The sequence below is a fragment of the Dreissena polymorpha genome, chromosome 14, assembly GCF_020536995.1.
Source record: "Dreissena polymorpha isolate Duluth1 chromosome 14, UMN_Dpol_1.0, whole genome shotgun sequence".
NCBI classification, from domain to species: domain Eukaryota; kingdom Metazoa; phylum Mollusca; class Bivalvia; order Myida; family Dreissenidae; genus Dreissena; species Dreissena polymorpha.
The window spans coordinates 34,069,443-34,089,884 of NC_068368.1; the positions used below are offsets into that span (position 1 = coordinate 34,069,443).

Consider the following 20,442-nt stretch of genomic DNA (forward strand, 5'->3'; position numbering starts at 1 on the left):
TGTAAACAATATTCGGGATTTATCATTATGTTTGCGTAAATATTTATTTAATTTTCTCATTTAAAAGCATGTGATAAAAAAGATCTGACACTCGTTGTCATATCATACCATATTGTATTAAACTCGCCCAGGAAATTCGTTAGTAAGCTCATCAAAGGCTCGCTTACTACAAACATTCTTGAATATTTCCGTTTTCTAAAATATAGTACAAGATTTGAGCGAGTTACCTTGTGTTTGGACGCGCATGACCAAGATTCGAACTCGGTTTTAAAATGTGAGGTAAACATTCTGACCAAATTTGATAATGTTAAATCATGTGTAATTTTTTGTTGTACCAAAACATAATTGACTTAATTAAAAAGTTTTTACGTATTTTAGAGCATTTTATTAATGTGTGCTTCATCTTTTAAAGTGTAACAACAAGCAAAACATTTCTCTGTTCGTACATTCCCACAATAAGCTTTTACTTCAAAAAACAACATTTTTTGTTGCAATTTTAAATGTAATGATTTCTTGATGTGAGATATCGGCTAATACTTAATATAAATCTAGAACAAATAAACATAAATATAAACATAAATAATTTTACAGTCAATTGTTCAAACTTTTAAAGGTACGTATTATGAAAACACCTAGTCAAGGAGAACAATGTCCGCTTTCTTATTCAAATGGTTATAAACTGGATCATCATGAAACTTGGTGAACATGTTCGAAGACATGATAAATCGGCCCAGTTCGGCAACCAGACAGATTGCTCGAAGCACTTCTAAATCATGGTTCTTATAAAGATAGGTAGACAGACATTTTATTTGACTTGCGCATTTTTTTTTTCGTACCCAAATTTTTCGTACCCAATTTTTTTCCTACAATAAATTTTCGTACCCACAGTTTTTTTCGTACCCAAAAAATTATGCCCACAAAAATTGGGGTACGAACAATAATTGGGTACAAAATAAAGGACTAGGTTCACGAAAGTGCCTATTTGGCCCTGTATTTTCGGAAAAATCAGATGCAATGAAATGCATTATTTGAAATTGTTTTTATGTTGTCTAACATTCGTTTATAAAATAAAAACAGAAACTGTTTGTGTTCGGCGTCTTTTGACTAATATGAACATGATTTATTTTTGGCAGTATGCCAAAAAATCTGTTTTTTAGCAAAAAATGCTTCATGTTAAGGCTATAACAATGTGGTCCGCCACATGCGACATCAAGATATTTTGTACATTTAACCTTAAATGTTACTTTTTTAAATGGGTTATAAGTTGGTTCCTTTTTCCTAGTTCCTTATTCCTTTTCGAATAAGGTATAAGGAACTGTTCTGTATTTCTTATTCACCGTTAACATATGTGTTATAGGGTTTAAAAGAAAAATAATGCAAATATTTCTAAAGTAAATCAAAACAAAATAACTCGAATACATTTGCTTTATGTATTTGTCATATTCATGTTTCTTCTTCGCGCTTGCATAGGATTGCTTGTTTAAACCGAACCGATACTTTATAATTCGAATACTAATTTCACATCAACAAAACCTAAAGCATATACTATTATTTTACATGTATAGGATGAAAAAAATCAATCTTGTACGTTTAAACATGTTTGTTTTTATTTATAATCCAGTTCATTTTTCGAGGCTGAATAAGGAAAAAGGAACCAGTTCCTTATTCCTTATTCGTACCCAATTTTACGATCAACGTGTTCTTGTCGACAAACAAGCAAGAATAGTGTCACTCTAAATGTCAATGTAGATCGCATGCCATGACTTGTTTCCAGTGTTACACAATTGTTGCGAATATTCTTAACGATCTACATGTTCTATGTGAATGTTTTGAGCATTTTAATTGGCTACGTAATTTAGTGACCAATCACATGAAATCGTTTTTAAAGCAAAAGACGTCACACTATAAACTTTGAAATACTGTAGTTTTTTATATTAACAAAAAATAGTTTGGTTGTTCAAAACCATCGGATAACATGGGACAAAATTGTCACTAAATCAGATTTTCAGTTGAAATAAAGTCTGATAAAGGGAGAAAATTCAAAATTTGTATTGTTAACACCCTTGTGTAAAATTGACCTTGATTTCAATTAGAAAACAAGGGCTGTTTGTAAAACATGCATGCCCCCATATGGGCTGTCAGTTGTAGTGGAATCCATTGTGTGAATACGTTTTTTGTCACTGTGACCTTGACCTTTTACCAAGTGACCTGCAAATCAATAGGGGTCAATCGCCCTATAAAGTTTTATGATCCTAGGCGTAAGCATTCTTGAGTTATCATCCGGATACAATTTTACTGTTTCGAGTCACTGTGACCTTGACCTTTAACCAAGTGACCTAAAAATCAATAGGGGTCATCTGCCAGTCATGATCCATGTACCTATGAAGTTTCATGATCCTAGGCGTAAGCATTCTTGAGTTATCATCCGGAAACCATTTTACTGTTACGAGTCACTGTGACTTTGACCTTTGACCTAGTGACCTGAAAATCAATAGTGGTTATCTGCCAGTCATGATCAATATACCTATGAAGTTTCATGATCCTAGGCATCAGCATTCTTGAGTTATCATCCGGAAACCATTTTACTATTTCGAGTCACTGTGACATTGACCTTTGACCTAGTGACCCGAAAATAGGTTCCTCATTAATTTAAAAACACTAAACAAGTTTGAAAAGAATTGGATGAAAACTATGGACTTTATCGCGTAAACAAATAAAAGTCTAACGCACGGACAGACAAAAACCACGCCATCCCATAAAATCTTCTGGCCTTTGGCCAATGAGCTAAAAATGACGAAGTTATGTCATTGACGATGCTGTGAAGCAGACCGTCTAAGTTATCATACCATGAACAAATTCTTCACAATGGCGACCTATATAAAAGACCGAGCCAGTCCAATTGAGATAGCTCGATTTTTCTGATCGGCATACCTCGCTGATTATAATTGATAAAGGATTAGGAAGCTCAGCTATTAATAGGACAGCATATTATGGGGAAAAGATTTAATAATAGTTTGAAAACGTTAATTTTAAATCAGTTATATTCAATCCATTATATGTTTATAGGTCAATGAAATAACTATGCATTTTCTGTACTGTATTTGACATTTTTCTTGATTCAGTAAAGAAATAGCGAATTAAAACGTGTATTATTAACTTTCAACGCTATCATGAGTGTAAAGAAAACGAATTATTTCGAACCTGGCATTTGTAAACATTGTAGCGACTATGGTATATAAACAGCATAATAGCCATTTGACATCCGTGAAACCCGCTCTAATGCGTGCTTTCTCATTTTGCATATTTAATAAACTTTTCAAACAGAAACTACAGAGCCACATCGGTGCACGTACTATGTTTGATAATTCATTCGTTTGTTGGATATTGTTTGCTGTTCTAAACACATATTACAATAAAGAAGTGAAACTCCAGCTGCTGAAGCAGTGTTGAATTCTCATTATACACAATTAGTTGGTCCTTTATTTAAGGCAAGGCAAGTGACCAATTGCCCAAACAGCACAAAACAGCACAATACAAAACAACATACATAACACATAAATGAATAAGGCTGGGGTCACCGCCTTGGAACGGTCAATGCAAACAATTGGGGGTTTAAACCGGTTTGAGAGCGCTCAACCTCACACTTGGTCCAGTAATATTCATGATACATTTAAGTGTATATTAAATTAAACCTCATAGCATTGTAACTCAAATTAAACAATAATAAAAGGGAATTGAAACGCATTCAATTTAAATACCATTTAATTACTCAATGGTAGGAAAGAGACCAGAGCAACAGAACTACAACTTTTTGAGGAACGATGAAATGAAACTACGAACAAGTGTCAACTACATTCCCTCTTTATAGAAAAAGATTAAGGAATATAGCATAATAGAGTTAATAATTCAGATCAGCATCGCGCAAATACAGGAAGAAGCAGCAATAATGGTTGTAAAAGTTCCATATTACATTGCTTGGTTGTTTATGTGACTGCAAAAAAATAAAATAAAACAAGAAACGCCTGTCAGAGAGAAAATAAAATGAAAATAGAACGCTATAAACCCAATGACATATGCATGTAGATTACAACTGTGAAAGTTGGTCGTATGACTTCTTAAGGGGTGTATACAGATATGAGTTAAAGATTATCCAGTGCGAATGCACAATAGAACCATTGTCTTGTAAAAACCTGCAGCCACGGGAAACAACTTCACGCTCATTTATGCCATGTGCTTAAGACTGGCGCCCACGGTGTTTATGATATTGATGAAATTGTAAAAATTAAGGTTAACTTTTTGGCATTCAGTCCTGTTTTTATAGTTATGTGTCGTTTTATTTTTTGTATTTATGTTTAGGTCATATCGCGTAGATTTAGTTAACCTTACCATGTGTTCATGGGCGAACTCACGTATTCAAGTGCTCTTACGATTATGTGCTCATACCTACTTTCGGGAATCATCATGAAATTATTGCCGTACTTAACGAACAAACATGCCTATGCTTATTGAATTCGAGTAAAAAACAATAATCAAAAGAGAAAAATGATATGTTCATGCACATGGACATGTGAAATTACGTCCGTACACATAGCATCATTAACTTAGGAAAGGAAACAACGAAATATAAAGTTGTGTATGATATACATGTGTTATTAAAGAGCATAGTGTAATTAAAGAGCATGTCAAGTTGTATATTTATATGCTAAAACGTAATGTTATAACCCACAAAAGTTTTACTGTAACAGAACGTTTTTTCAAGATAATTGGTACAGAAAATACACGTTGAACATCTTTTTAAAGATATTTCTTGTTATATTTGATTGAGAATATTACCCGTCTCACAGTTTCGCTGGATGGATCAAGTTCACCACGGGCACTACTTCCCCGTACCGCCATTTGTTTTTTCGTACCCAATATTTTTCGTACACAATTTGTTTTCGTACCCAAATTTTTGCTCGTACCCAAAAAATGTTTCTTACCCAATTTTTTTCCTACCCAATTTTTATTTCGTAACCAAATTTTTTTTCGTACCCAATTCTTTTTGGCATAATTTTTGTACCCAAAATTTTCGTACCCAAATTTTTTCGTACCCATATACACAGTTGTGGTGATGAAGATAAACTAAAATAGATGCGTTTATATCAATCCTCTTCAAAAGCATCGTCACACCAGTACTGTCAGTACATTTATTTTTTATGTGTCATGTCATAAACGCAAAATAGCGCCATTTTTAATGAAATGACGTCTTAATTCAATAAGTATCAGTACATGTTATGTTGATCAGTTTGTGCTGATAATAACTCCATTATTCGCATTTGTCGATGAACATAATTGATTACAAAATACAGAATTAATTGTAGTATGACAAATCATAAATACTCGTGGTTGTTATGGAAACAAAAATGTTCTTTTTTCATATTTATGAACATTTAAAAGAAATTAAGACAAAATCAAAACAGCAAAATAAAATAAATACCATAGACAGATATGGAACATCATAAATATGTTTATAATTTAACAAAATGTTTGCACATTTTCTTGAAATAGGTGTGTATTCAGAAATTGAACAGTTTGTATAGCTACTAATTTAAAACTAAAATAAATGACGGCTCATGATACAATTTGTGTTGTGCATCTATACTGCCAGACATTTTATGCCCCCTTTCGAAGAAGAGGGGGTATATTGTTTTGAACATGTCGGTAGGTCAGTCCGTCCGTCCACCAGGTGTTTTCCGGATGATAACTCAAGAACGCTTAGGCAGAGGATCATGAAACTTCATAGGTACATTGCTTATAACTGGCAGATGAACCCTATTGATTTTGAGGTCACTAGGTCAAAGGTCAAGGTCACAGTGACTCGAAATAGTAAAATGGTTTCCGCATGATAACTCAATAATGCTTAGGCCTAGGATCATGAAACTTCATAGGTGCATTGAACATGACTCGCAAATGACCCCTATTGATTTTCAGGTAACTAGGTCAAAGGTCAATGTCACAGTGACTCGAGATAGTAAAATGGTTTCCGGATGATAACTCAAGAAAGCTTACGCCTAGGATCATGAAACTTCATAGGTACATTGATCATGACTGGCAGATGAACCCTATTGATTTTCAGGTCACTAGATCAAAGGTCAAGGTCACAGTGACTCGAAACAGTAAAATGGTTCACGGATGATAACTCAAGAATGCTTACGCCTAGGATCATGAAACTTCATAGGTATATTGATCATGACTGGCAGATGAACCCTATTTATTTTCAGGTCACTAGGTGAAAAGTCAAGGTCATGGTGACTCGAAATAGTAAAATGGTTTCCGGATGATAACTCAAGCATGCTTACGCCTAGGATCATCAAACTTCATAGGTACATGGATCATGACTGGCAGATGACCCCTATTGATTTTTAGGTCACTTGGTTAAAGGTCAAGGTCACAGTGACTCGAAACAGTAAAATGGTTTCATGATTATAACTCAAGATTAATTAGGCCTAGGATCATGAAACTGTATAGGTACATTGATCATGACTGGCAGATGACCCTTATTGATTTTCAGGTCACTAGTTCAAAGGTCAAGGTCACAGTGATAAAAAACGTATTCACTCAATGGCTGCCACTTCAACTGACAGCCCATATGGGGGGCATGCTTATTTTACAAGCAGCCCTTGTTTTTAATAAGCAATTCTAGTTTATTCAACAAATGATAAAATTAATTCGAAAAATTTAATTTAGTTACTTTACAGTTGCTATGGAAACAGTACCTTTTCAATTGCATATACATGCTATGTGTTATCAACAATATATATATAGTTAATATATAATTAAACTTAGTATAAGTGTAGATAGAAAACAAAATTTACTCATTTCATATGTAGAGGTTCAAAAACAAGATTTTTAACTTAAACAAAATTATTGCAATCAGCAACCCAATTTGTTGAAGAAAAACTACTAAACAAGTAAGAAAAACTCACCTTTAAAAAAGCAGGAAGTTTATCAGAAAATGAACAATTTCGAACTGTGCCATACTGTATTTATTCAATGTATAAGCTGAGGTTAATTTAAACCATATACAAACCATAAGAAAATACGGAAAAGTATTGTTCCCTAAACTTAATTACCATGGTTTACGTTATTCTTCAAAATTATTGTTTTATCTTAAGAAGTGTGTTGACAAAGTACGCGAAACGGTCATCACAAGTTAAAGTCATTATGGAAACATTTGGTCAGCGCCAAATGGGTCAAAATCTCATTCCCAGCCACATAGTGCCTGTAGTGTAAAGGTTATTAATGAAGCAATAAATGGTGTAATCGCTGTCGTCTTGTAAAATTGAAAAACGCGTTAACCAAATCTCGAACAGCAAAAGTCTGCGCTATTGTTAGAAAAAACACAAAATAAATATATTGATTATGTTTTGTTTTTATACAAAACCAGAAAGTTTCGCGTATTTGCCCAGTCCATATGATCTTTCCCCTGTGATCAGTTGTGGATCAGTTATTAATTAAAACAATTAGCTTTGCATTATTGGCAATAAATGTTGTAATAAATGTAATAGGCACAAATGCAGTACTAATTTACACTAATTTACATTAAAAAAATCACCACTATGGAAGAGATTCTTAAATCAAAAATATATACATTGATCCGTAAAATAACTTCTCCTCCCATAAGCGAAAAAAAAGAGCATTACATATATAGTCGCCGCACTCCAGTGCGACGCCAATTATATGACAACTCGTGCCAGATCCTAAATATCTCTGATTATTTTCGATTGGTTGTCAATGTTTGTTTCACATTCATGTCTTTATTGATTTTTTCAAGTTATTTAGATACGACCGACCGACCGACTGAAGTTGTAGTTGCTAATACTTATGATGATTTCATTGTTATTTAAACGCATCTGTTCTGTGTATTATGTATTTCAAAGTGTTTTGCTCTAATGTGATATTTTCAAGACGTGTGTGTTTATTTATCTCCTTCAATTCGGCGCATTATTACGTTCACTATTGTAAGTTCTCGGAATACCGTCGTGATAAGAAGACATTAAACAGTGAAGATTTATGCCGAAGCATCAGCCAAAATTTATGGCGTCGATAAAAAATCTTACTAGTTCATGTAAGCTTGCAATTGTTATCGATGCATTGCGCTGCCAAGAACTTTATATTCCTGGAATTCTCTGTAAAGACTTTTTTGGTGTTATGATAAATTGTTTTGATTACATGAATAAAGTATAGTATGTGCATGATTTAGATAGTTCTATATCAAAATAGTTTTTTTAAATGACTGAGAATATTTTTTATTTTAAAAATAGCGCAAAGTATTAAATAACGCAATGTGTTATACGAAGGGCACTTTTGTTATAGCGAACACTTAAGGGAAACGAGGCAAACGTGTAAAAGCGTATCGATCAACAGGCACAAACATTTGGCTACAAAATGTGTATTGAGGCGGGGCAATATGTTGGTACACAGTCGTATCAAGTGGTGTCTGCGCTGGGAAACACATTCATTCTGTAAACATGTAACGGTCGATGTAAAATCACCAAACTCATCATAATTTTGAACATTTAACATATTACAACAAGCGTTTTCTTAACGGCGACCCATATCAAATCTTAACAGTGCTTTTTTTTAAATGGTCAAATTAAATGAGGTAACAAGAACTATCTTTAAAAAAAGACGGCGTTGATTGTGGTCGGTGCTAATGAACGATCAAAATTTAAATCTATAAAATCAATTATCGCGAATGCCTTTTTCCTGCGCAGTTCTTAGCTGCATCACACAATAGTCAGTTTTCGTGGCTTATTTCGCTTTATTATACATTATTGATCAGATATCTATATTTACAAATAAAAAAAACATAAGAAAAATGAAAAAATTACTACGCGCGTTTTTCAAAAAGACATTTTAGTGGTTTGTCGCACATTGTTATTTGATTCCATTATTAATAGTATCATGAATCATCATGCTTAATTTATTGGTCTTGATGGTGAATTATTTCTAACTTAATTACTAAAATCTGGTACATTTCATGCAATTCTTGAAAACACATTAAGAATCGACGATTGGCCTACCATAATTATATCGCCGTATGTCCTTTATTAAATATCTTTTGATCAAAATAAACTTAAAATTCACATAGCTAACGCGATAGCGTTGATATAACTATTTATGTTACTGACCGCGACTTGACCTTGATACCTTGCGGTTGGGAATTCTATGCATTAAAGTGAGGTAACAATTTCACTGATGGAACGACGGCTTGTTTAAAGCTTTATACATTCACTTTTTCACGTTCGATTTCGAAAACAATTTAAAATATTTTTCATCAAAGCGTACATCAGGTTCTTGAACAACAATACTTATATGATCGAAAATATAGGACTGCACAGAATGCAATATCGTAGTAATAACTAAATATGAGATCACAGCCTCTAAGTACATATGCTCTGGCGCTGACAATCTTTTAAATATAAAGGGACACGCACAAACTGTATTGATGTGGAGAGTTGAGTGTGAAACTGTACCATCTCTTATGCCTTATCATAAGATATAAAATTGTTTCATGCTAAACGCGCAGTTAAAATCGTTTCTAGACGAACTGTTTCAACTGTAGTATCCCTTTTCATACCTTATATTTCTCGAAAATAGAAAGTCAATTGAATAACATATTCATGTAAACGTGAAAACTGTTTGCAGATTGCGCGTTTTCTAATTCGAAAAGTGTCAGGCCTACCGGTGGGAAATTTTATATTCAAATTGATTTGATGCTTAAAAAGGTCATCTGAGGTGAAAAGCTGGGTCAGACAGTGACGTCGAGCAAAAAAAAAACAACATACAACGTGCACATGTAAACTTGTTATGAATCTTGTTTTGAGGCTGATATGGATACTTGAAACATCGCGCGAAGCCGAGACCTACAAACTGAAATTCAAAACGTCTAGTGCACTATTGTATAACATATCAATGTCTCTATAGTGTATTTCAGAGTGGGTTCGCCTTACAATATCAGTGATTCGACGCATTTTACGTATTTGCATTGACATTTGTGGAATGTAGCCCTAGTTTATGCATGAAAATGAGTATCGAGTTTTTATTATTCCCTTATTTATCAAAGTTGGGATAACCAATAGCAAAATAGTATTCACTGCATTTCTATATATGAAACGACCTTATCACTCAATCAATTTCTGTGTTCATCTTTATATATAGATCGATAAATGCATATTTAAACGAGATTATAAGAGATAGTAAGAGTACATGATTTAAAACGTGTACACAATTAATAAGCTCAAATAAACTTTTAGTTTTCAATAACTAAAGAAAACAAACTTTTAGCGGTATTCTGCACACATATTTTCAACCAAATGTTAAAACAATATTGGAGATAGTTTTATTATTTCCTACAAGAAGGAGACATATATTTGGGCCGTGTTTGTGAAAAGGGGGTTTAATGCATATGCGTAAAGTGTCGTCCCAGATTAGCCTGGTCAGTCCGCACATGCTAATAAGTGACGACACTTTCCGGTATGACATTTTCTGTTACAAGAAAGTTTATTCTTAGCAAAAAATAAAGTTTAAGCGGAAAGTGTTGTCCGAAATTAGCCTGTGCGGGCTACACAGGCTAATCCATGACGACACTTTACGCACATACACTAAGCCCCCTTTTCACGGAGCGATGTTAATTTGTATATGAGCCACAAAGCTTTCATAGAAAATGCAACGCTACATGATCGCTGGTTATCAAAATATTACTCTTAGTTTGAAACTAATTTTATCATTGCTATGTGCTAATTTGCCTTTATTACCACCAACACGTGTGCAGATATACCAGCTTCAAATACAGTACAGACTGATACGAAGATGGCAATCGCTATAACCAGATTTAAATTATGCTGAATACTTGATATCAGTCTTATCTGTGTACTCATGTAACAGAGTGAAAAGTTAGTCAGATAATAATCCCCGATATTCCTTTCTTAATGTAAATACATGTAGTAGGAAAGCTTTAAATTAAATACTTCTTAAAATTAACTAAAGATCACTTTTATATTTTACATTATCTTGATTTTAATTGTATTTAATTTAAATTGTTATTTTTCAGGTTTTGATATTAGAATGTGTGTTTTTGATTTTATTTTTATGTATTGATTAATCATTGATGCGTGACGCTGGCTGAATCTAGCTAGGGGTGAACTTCGAATTACACATACTATAAAAAGTGATCAATGGCAAATTTTGGGTAGTATATATTATTTACATATTTAATTATTTAACGGGTATATATTAATAGGTATAAATGCAATAAAACATCTCCGAAATGATAAGCCAATTAGTATTTTGACATAAGTAAATGTCGTTTAAGGCTGGGTAATAATTTTAAAGCAAGCGTGTTCTACCTCTTTAATAGTTATTATTATCATAATTACTTATGCTATAGTTACTATATTTATTACAATTTACTGCTGCCCTAGACTAGGCTTAAGGTAATTCACGTAGGAACGGAAAATCGAAGGTTCAAATTTTCGTTTTGACACGTCCGGAAGAATAGTTAGCATTCTCCATAATGGCGAAGAACCATGTAAGATCTTGATTTTTCGTTCTAATCGTTGTTTGGAACAACGTGACTCAGTTGTAACTGTATAAGCTACGTACATTTATACCATGTTTGTACGTTTAATTATGTTTAAGGTAATAGTTACCATCTAGTGAACTCGAAGGGTACTTATTGAATTTCAGGCAAACTACATGCGTAAAGAATGTACATAGGGGGTCAAAGTGTTCATCCTTTAAGTTGTTTTTAAGTAAGAACATCTCTGGTACTAACACGCGATTGAACATACATATCTCGAAAATAAACAATAAATGTACGTTTACTCGTAAAATAATATCTTTTAGTCGTTTATGAATAAACACTTTAACCCATTCATGTCTAGCGTCCTGAAAAAAGGACATTGCAGACAGCGTAGACCCAGATGAGACGCCGCATAATGCGGCGTCTCATCTGGGTCTGCGCTGTTTGCTTAAAGGACTTTCTTTAAGAAATAGTCTAAATTTAGAAACAAATATACCAGACATCCCTAATTTCAGAAATAAATTGATCCAATTTAGAAGGATGGGAGAGTCCATTGGGCATAAATGGGTTAAAATACCTACACCAAATATGTTTTACGAATCTTCATGATCATCTAAAACAGTTATAACACAAGTTGGGCTAGCATTGGGTAACATTATCTCCACTTGTCAGTAAGAGTGTCTATTGAAACTGTTTATTTAACGTATGATGGGTGTTATCAATTTCTTGAGCTCAGGCAGTTGTAGCATGCTGTTCGCTGATCCGGATGAATCAGTGATTGTGAAAACATATGGGATCTCCACGTCGAGCTAAGCGGGTGGAAAATGAAGAGCACTAATGGTTTGTGGCTGTTTGTGATTAATATTTTTATTGAAACAGCCTGTATCGGTTTTCTGTCGAGGTTAAGTTAACGGGTGTACTACCTGAACGTGTGGGAATATAATAATAACTATTTACGCATTATATGTTTATTCCGGAAGTAAATCTGCAATAATCATAAAGGTATGTAAACGTTTTGTTTTGCAGGTTGTTTGTTTATTTTAAAAATGATACAAATACCTCAATTGTTAAAGTAGGAAACTATTTTACATGCATGGTCTAGTAAGTACTTAATATCTAATGATACTTAAGGATGCGGTATTGCGCTAATATAAATCCCTTATTGTAAAAACCGCTTACCATATGTAACGATTTACAATAAAACAAAGATGTAGAGCATTTTGAATTGTGAATTTTAAGTAGTTATTTTTTTTAATGTAATAAGACGTATATAGATCGATACAGTTTTATCACTATAAATTACAAACATCGAAACATTGATGACTTAAAATCTTTGCTCTGTTTGTGTTGGAATGTTTGCATAGAAGAAACGCCAATCGTTTACTTCTCAATTATTGACCCAAAATAGGAGTAGTATCAATAGACTTCTTCATATCATAACCTTAATCTCTCTCTATATATAGATACATGTATTTACAACAGCAATCATAGCCTAAAATACCCGTAACGTGTATAGATTATTTTGTATCTCAAGTATCTATGTGGGTTAGTTTTTTTTACATTGAAACCTAAAACAATGTATAGCGATTATAACACAAATACTTTATTTAAAAGCAGACGATAACAATAAAACACAATTATTTCTTTCTTCACAGTAATATCGTGTCTAATGTATCAAAGTATAAGGTGTACACAAACGTATGATGTAGATTGCAATACATGATTTCGTATGGCACCCTATTAAAGTCAAATGAGTTCGTCCGAATTTATGTTCGATTACGTATTGTAATTAAATTAATAGAATATACTGGTGTTTACACCTCAAAATGTTGCTTTATATTATTAACCAAAAAATCACATGTCTAAATAATATTTAAATATTTCATGTTTTGTTTTGTATGATTTTTACGATGTGTTATATATTTTAATCTATATTTCACCATGTTTAATTGACATTCGATTAATTATTTGCATTTAACAATGGCATTGACCACCATTACATCAGTAGTATCGTGATCCGATTCACATTAATTTAATGTTAATTCATATGATCGACTAGTAATATATAAATTAGTATACTGTCATGCGTTTAATTAAAATACACAAAACATGTAAGCCATTTCAATTTATGATGAAAAGGCTAAATTTCTGCCACTGAACTCATATTTGTTTCATTTCAGATATAGACTATCGTGCAGATATTTGCCTTGGACCGCATGCAGCATTGCGTTTCGTTAACTGTTAAAACGTTGTGTTCCAGCACTCAAGATCAGATGGGCTTCCAACTGTTCATAATCTGGAAAGGAAACCAAATTCTTTGTGATGAGTGTTTATTCTGTGGATACCATGATAACAGCACTTTTAATTGAACCAGTGCGTTAAGGAAGCTTTGAACTTTTGTTAGCACATTGTATTGAATGTACGTGTTTCTATCAGGTGACTTAACAAAGATCGTCGGTATTGGCAAAATTTAACACGATTTCAAGACACTATATTAATGTTAAGTATTGAAATATATAAGGTTACAATAGTTGATCATGCAACCCTCATAAAAATGTCAACCTCAACCACCACAATGTATAATCAAACCGGATCAATACAAAGCAATGCAACATTTCTGCTCATAGAAAAAGGAAAACGATCGACAAAGAGTATTATATCTTCCAACATTGGTCATTCTTGTAATCTTAATAATGATTGGTTTGCTTGGGAACGCGTGCGTAGTTGTGGTCTACAAACTGAAGTTCAAAAGGTCAAGTGCCAGGGTGTACATTATATCCCTGGCCCTGGCTGATATGTCAGTGTGTTTAGTGGGTTTACCGTACCACATCATAGATCTGACGTATCCTTTTTATTACCAAAGTGTTGTAACATGTAAGATTTTAAGCTTTCTAATAAGTTCATGTACTTTAAGCTCGATATTAATATTACTTGTAGTTGGATTGGACCGTTATTTGAAAGTGTGTCGTCCATTAAAAAAGCAAATTGTAGATTTCGGGGACAGAAAAGCGTGTGTAATAGCTGCAATCATAGCAACGCTTTTCTCCTTGCCGTATGCGTTTATTTATGGCAACAGCTCGGTTCTAATGAGCGTGGACGGCTTTAACATAACCGGAAGTGAATGCTTCATTGACGACGCGTACAGTGAATCAAAGGAGTCCGCTTTTGGGATTGGATATCTCAGTTTTATTATCCTCCTCTTCGTTCTTTCGGTTCTTTATCTGCTCGTGATGTATGGCCTAATATTTCGCACTATTCGAAGAATGGACGAAATGATATTACTCTTCATAAAGCGAAAGACATTTGTTGCTGTAGAGTATATTCGGAAAGCATCGATGACTCAGATGAAAATGCGGATGACGAATGTGTGGCAAAAATAGAAGCAGTTCATGTTGAAACACAGTTGTTACCATCATATAATGATACAGATAATGATTTGAAGGCGGCCTCTGTTACGTCTGCCAGGTCTGTTGAATCTAGAGCTACGGATACGAATGTGGGACAACAATAGAAACAGTTCATGATGATTCCCATGTGGTATCGACATATGCTCCTACAAATAATGATGTGAACGCTCTAGCAGAGAAGGAGGCCTTGGGTACGACTGGAAGCACAGTTGAACAGAGATTTGCGTTACAGAACTGTTGATAGGCGATTCAAAAATCCTACAATCAGTAAGACCACGTCTAATACCCTTGTCCGCCATACTATATCAGGAACAAAGGGCAAAGAGAAACATACACGAAAAATTACTTCTATGATGCTAACGATAACGATAGTTTTTATTGTTACATATTTACCGTTTATAGCAATCTCTATGGTGGACGGAATAGATGATGACTTTTGGAATGCTTTGTCGGACTTTGAAGTCGTGTTCTATGATCTGATCCTAAGAATTTATCTTCTAAATAATATCGCCAATCCGATCATCTACAGTTTCATGGACGTGAAATTTAGAAGAGAGGTCGTTAAAATATTTAAAGGGATTTTCGGGTGTACAGTCTGCGATAAATCGAATCAACAAGGGACTGAACATAGCTCAAGTAACAGTCCCCAACATACAACAACTTTCATTTTGAAATAGTGCTTTAACCTGTGTTTATCAATATCGTGTAAATATCTACCATCTACAGTATTTGACGCTGACTATACATTGATTGACATATAACATGATGCAATTACGTGTTCTTATAATTCTAGTCATTATGCAGATAATTAACATATTGTAATTTCATTAAGTTATTATATAGTTGTAGTGAATGTATGCAATCAAATAGTGGGTATAATGCGTGTACAAATATTATTTATACAGTATCACGAGCCTCGTGTCATTTTAACAAGCTCTAGAACTTGTAAATATATAATAACAAGTTAAGACGCTTGCTTTGTATGTCCTTTTATTTATAATGAATAGTGCTTTACATTTGTATTAATTAAAATTGTACGTTCTGCCGTATCCATTTGTCACATGAATAATGCAATGACTGCTTATGAACACATGTGCACGACAATGAGATTAAAGGGACTTTTTTACCGATTTTTGTATGTATTGAAGTTTGTCATTGAATGTAAAAATTGATAAATGTAAACATTACAACTAAATAGCCCCAGTAAAAAAAAACAAGAATACAATTAAAGACAGAAAAATTGGGCTCGAGCCACTCACCCTTGGAGTAAGAGTATACCACTTAAAACAATCGGCCATCCGTTCTCATACAGCCAATTGTGTATTTTCAAATTTATATAAGCAATCCTTGAAGTGCCACAAAATATAACGATAACAACAGAACTTTCTAAATTATTCAATCGTTTGCGTTGGCTTTATTATTTTCATTTTTTTTAATAACCAATTAATCCAACGATGCATATAATAGATTTTTAGAGCATGGTTAACGTTCAGTATTACTGTTTCCTCGAAAATATCATAACTTCAACGCAAATTTGCGATTCTGAAACAATTGTCAATAACCAAAACGTAAAAAGGTCCCTTTAAGTTCTGCACAAATATATTTCAACATAAGTTTAAACTAGGTTATATCGTTGTATTGGAATTGTATGTACGACGCTTTGTTATTGAACATATTTTAACGCAATTAAATTCAATGATGTATATTTAAAATCTCTTCATGAGACTGAATACAAACTCTTGGAACAATTGGCTAGCGTAGTATTCCTTTTATTATATACAACAACTAACGAAAACAATTAACAACTGTATTTTTTGCTTTAACAAAACTGACAAAACAACGACTATAATGGTACTCCATAGTTTATTTAAGACGCGTATGAATACAGTTTATGTAAATTACCGTGTAAACATTTGAACCGGGTAAACACAGGATTCCGACACGCTTACCTTAATGACATCGTTAATCAAATGTTTATAACAATAAAGTTGACAACTTTGATCCGATGTTTACAAAAGCGTTGAAACGATATTCACTTTCACTTCTATTATTCCATGTCTTTATCGAAACTTAGTTTAAACCAAACGTTTTTTTTGTATTTCTATCGAAATTTACATTTTTGCACGATAAACACACACTCCAAAATACGTTTTTCATTCGTTCGATGTTTTAAACAAATAGTTAAGTGTTAAAAAACACCACGTCTGACAGGTCCTTAAATTCCAACGAGTTTCAATAAAACTGTTTCGTCACAGAAATGACGTCATACGATGTACTACGTAATATATTTCGTAATATAATAGTCTATAGGGGTTTCCTATTTTCGGTGCGCGTAATGTAACGTCATTAAATGGTAAGAAAGTAGTCCGGCTAGTACGGTAGTACGGATTTGGAAACAGCGAGTAGCGTAATACGGGATTTTTTATTTCAACGATTGATACAACCTGTATTTTGTTAAAAGCATTAGACAGGTATATAATAAATATTTCTACAAGACAAGCGTTAGGTATGCTTCTCTGATAATTTTACTAAAGTAGGACTTCAAAACCAAATAAAAAACAATAACGCAACAGCATATCGTAAGTGGCATACACATATAGAACGTGAATTAAATAAAGGATAACATGAAATTTCGTCAAACATTAAGTTATTTTTACACACTCAGTTGGGTATACATCTTTAGTGGCTATAACTCATCTATTTATAATTAATGCTACATAAGGGATGTTCATCAGATGCAAAATTGACATCATCCAAGTATCTATTACGAATCGTAAAATAACATTGAATATAAAACTATTGGTGATTCCAGAGCGAACGTTTATGTATAGTGGTTTCAACACGATGCAAACAGTAAGACGAAAACAAACACAATATTCAAAAACTATTTATTTAAAATACCTTTCAGAAACGTTGATAAAAAACAGCTGGATAATTGCGCCGAACATTAGCCAACATTTACGACGTCAATAAATACTCCCATCAGTTCATGCTGGCATGCAATTTCACTGGTTCACTTGGCGGACAAAACCTTACTATTCGTGGAACTCGCTATGAATACTTTCTCGGTATTAGACTTCATCGTTAAAATGGCGTAAATAATGTATTTTTGTGCATGACTCAGGCCATTATATATTTGGACCGTGCTCTGTGAAAAGGGGGTTTATTTCATGCGCGTAAAGTGCCGTCCCAGATTAGCCCTTGGAGCGAAAATCAGTTTAAGGCGGAAAGTGTCGTTCCTTATTCGCCTGTGCGAACTAAACAGACAAATCTGGGACGACACTTTACGCACATGCATTATTAAACCCCCTTTTCACGGAGGACGGGTCATTAAGATTCCATTTCCAAACCTAAAGAGAGCACATTCTATTGTATAAACTAACGCAAAGTGTTCTACGTACGGTTTTACAATTATAGTGGAAATCCAAGGGAAACAACGTGCGATTGTTTCTAAGCGTTTACGATTAACAACAGTGACTAACACTCAGCAATACGACGTGTGTTGATACCGTCATGTGTGATACAACTCGTATCAAGTGATATCCACGAAGGGGAACAATTCATATTTTAATCTGTTAAATCTCTCAACTGACCCTTTACGTCATTTAAAGCAACCTAATGTTGAACATGTAAAGTATTAACATAAAGCGTATTATTGTCGACGTCCATATCAACGCCGTAACGGGCTTGTAAACCTATATAGTATCAGGTAATGCTGTAAGCAACGTGTTAAAAAAATAGCGATGGTTTCACAAATAAAATGCACTCTTTAAACTTAAAACACTTGTAAGTCTTGATATGAAGCTAATGAGGACCATAGATGGTTAGCGTGCGGCTATGATACTTATTAGTAAAAACATCATTTGAAATGAACATTTTTCAAATTATAACGAAAAACCAACTTTTTCACACACAAAAAATAAAAAAATAATCTCTCTCTCTCTCTCTCTCTCTCTCTCTCTCTCTCTCTCTCTCTCTCTCTCTCTCTCTCTCTCTCTCTCTCTCTCTCTCTCTCTCTCTCTCTCTCTCTTGTTGCTCCTTTGTAGGTCGATTCCATAGGCGCTCGATGTCAATGCCAATGTTGTTGTTTTTTTAACTAATTAATTTATTTATTTTTTAGTTACCCGTTGTTTATTATAATGCATACACAACCTAAATTAATACAAATCTTCCGATAAAACGTCTTTTAAAAAAAAAGATAGTTCGACTATGTACATAGATATTCACAAGGTAAATCACTCGCCATTTTCTAAAGCAACGGAAGTGCGTCATTATGCATAATTAAATCGCTGTCATCCCGCTCGCTTATTGAAATGCGCGCGCATGCCGGGAACCTCGCTCTTTCTCTATCTACTTTCAGTTTCAACAGAAACATTCACAGACGATGTGATAAATCCTTGTAACTATTGTTTCACTCAATTAATGGGGCAATCAACACAAGATATTGTAAATTGCATACACATGAATCATTCCTTACCAATTGTTTAACTTGATTTCGTCTGCCATGGTGATTTCCAGAATAAAATCAGCACGTCAAAAATCAAATCTGGCGCCCATAGTGTTTAGTGGCTGTTATTGTGTATATAAAGAGCGAGGTTCCCGGCCTGCGCGCGCATTTGAATTAGCGAGCGGGGTGACAGCGATTTAATTCTGCATAATGACGCACTTCCGTTGCTTTAGAAAATGGCGAGCGATTTACCATGTCAATATCTATACATACATGGTCGAACTATCTTTTTTTAAGAAGACGTTTTGTCGGAAGATTTTTATTAATTTAATATGTGTATGCATTATAATAAACAACGGGTAACTAAAGAATAAATAAATCAACAAATAAAAAAAAACATTGTCATTGACATCGAGCGCCTATGGTCGATTCCTGTACAAAGGGAAGGGTAAACCAAATTGTAAGGCGTGTGTACTTTTATCGAGGAGAAGCGTAATTACGCGTACACAATTTTACTCAAATCTACTTTTGGTTTTCAGTAAGGTTAACAGACACTTATTTTTATGTCGGCAAATGAGCGCAGTCCTGTTTGGTGTGAGTCTGACCTGAAGCAATTGGTATTATTTTATTTTTTTTAATTATTACTATAACTTGGATAGTCCAAAAAGGTTGTGTTGTTCTTTGTTTTGTTTTTAATCCCATTTATAATAGTAATGTTTCATTTGACGACTTTAATTGATTCTATTGTTTTACCAGGCTACATGTTTTTTTGTTACCATATGCTTAGTAAGATCTTAAATTATTTTTTTTACTATGTTATGGAAAGTTTTGCTTTTACGATATTATGAAATGTATTCATTAATTGTACAGCTTTGAACGTGTATTATTTCATGCAAAGGGCGCTTAATAAATCTGGAATATGATAATAATAATAAATATAATGATAATAATAATAATGATAATGATAAACATAATAATAATAAACATAATAATAAACATAATAATAATAATAATAATAATAA

At 33.5% G+C, this 20,442-nt stretch overlaps 1 protein-coding gene across 1 annotated transcript in view; it reads left to right on the forward strand.

Annotated features, from left to right (window-relative positions):
- Window positions 1–16,685, forward strand: part of LOC127858235 (D(2) dopamine receptor A-like) — a 210,249-nt gene extending 193,564 nt beyond the window's left edge. The window contains exon 3 of the mRNA XM_052395220.1: window positions 15,206–16,685. Coding sequence (XP_052251180.1) covers window positions 15,206–15,650 — 445 coding nt within the window. The 3' untranslated portion in view covers window positions 15,651–16,685. The remainder of the gene's footprint in view (window positions 1–15,205) is intronic.
- The last annotated feature ends 3,757 nt before the right edge of the window (window positions 16,686–20,442 follow it).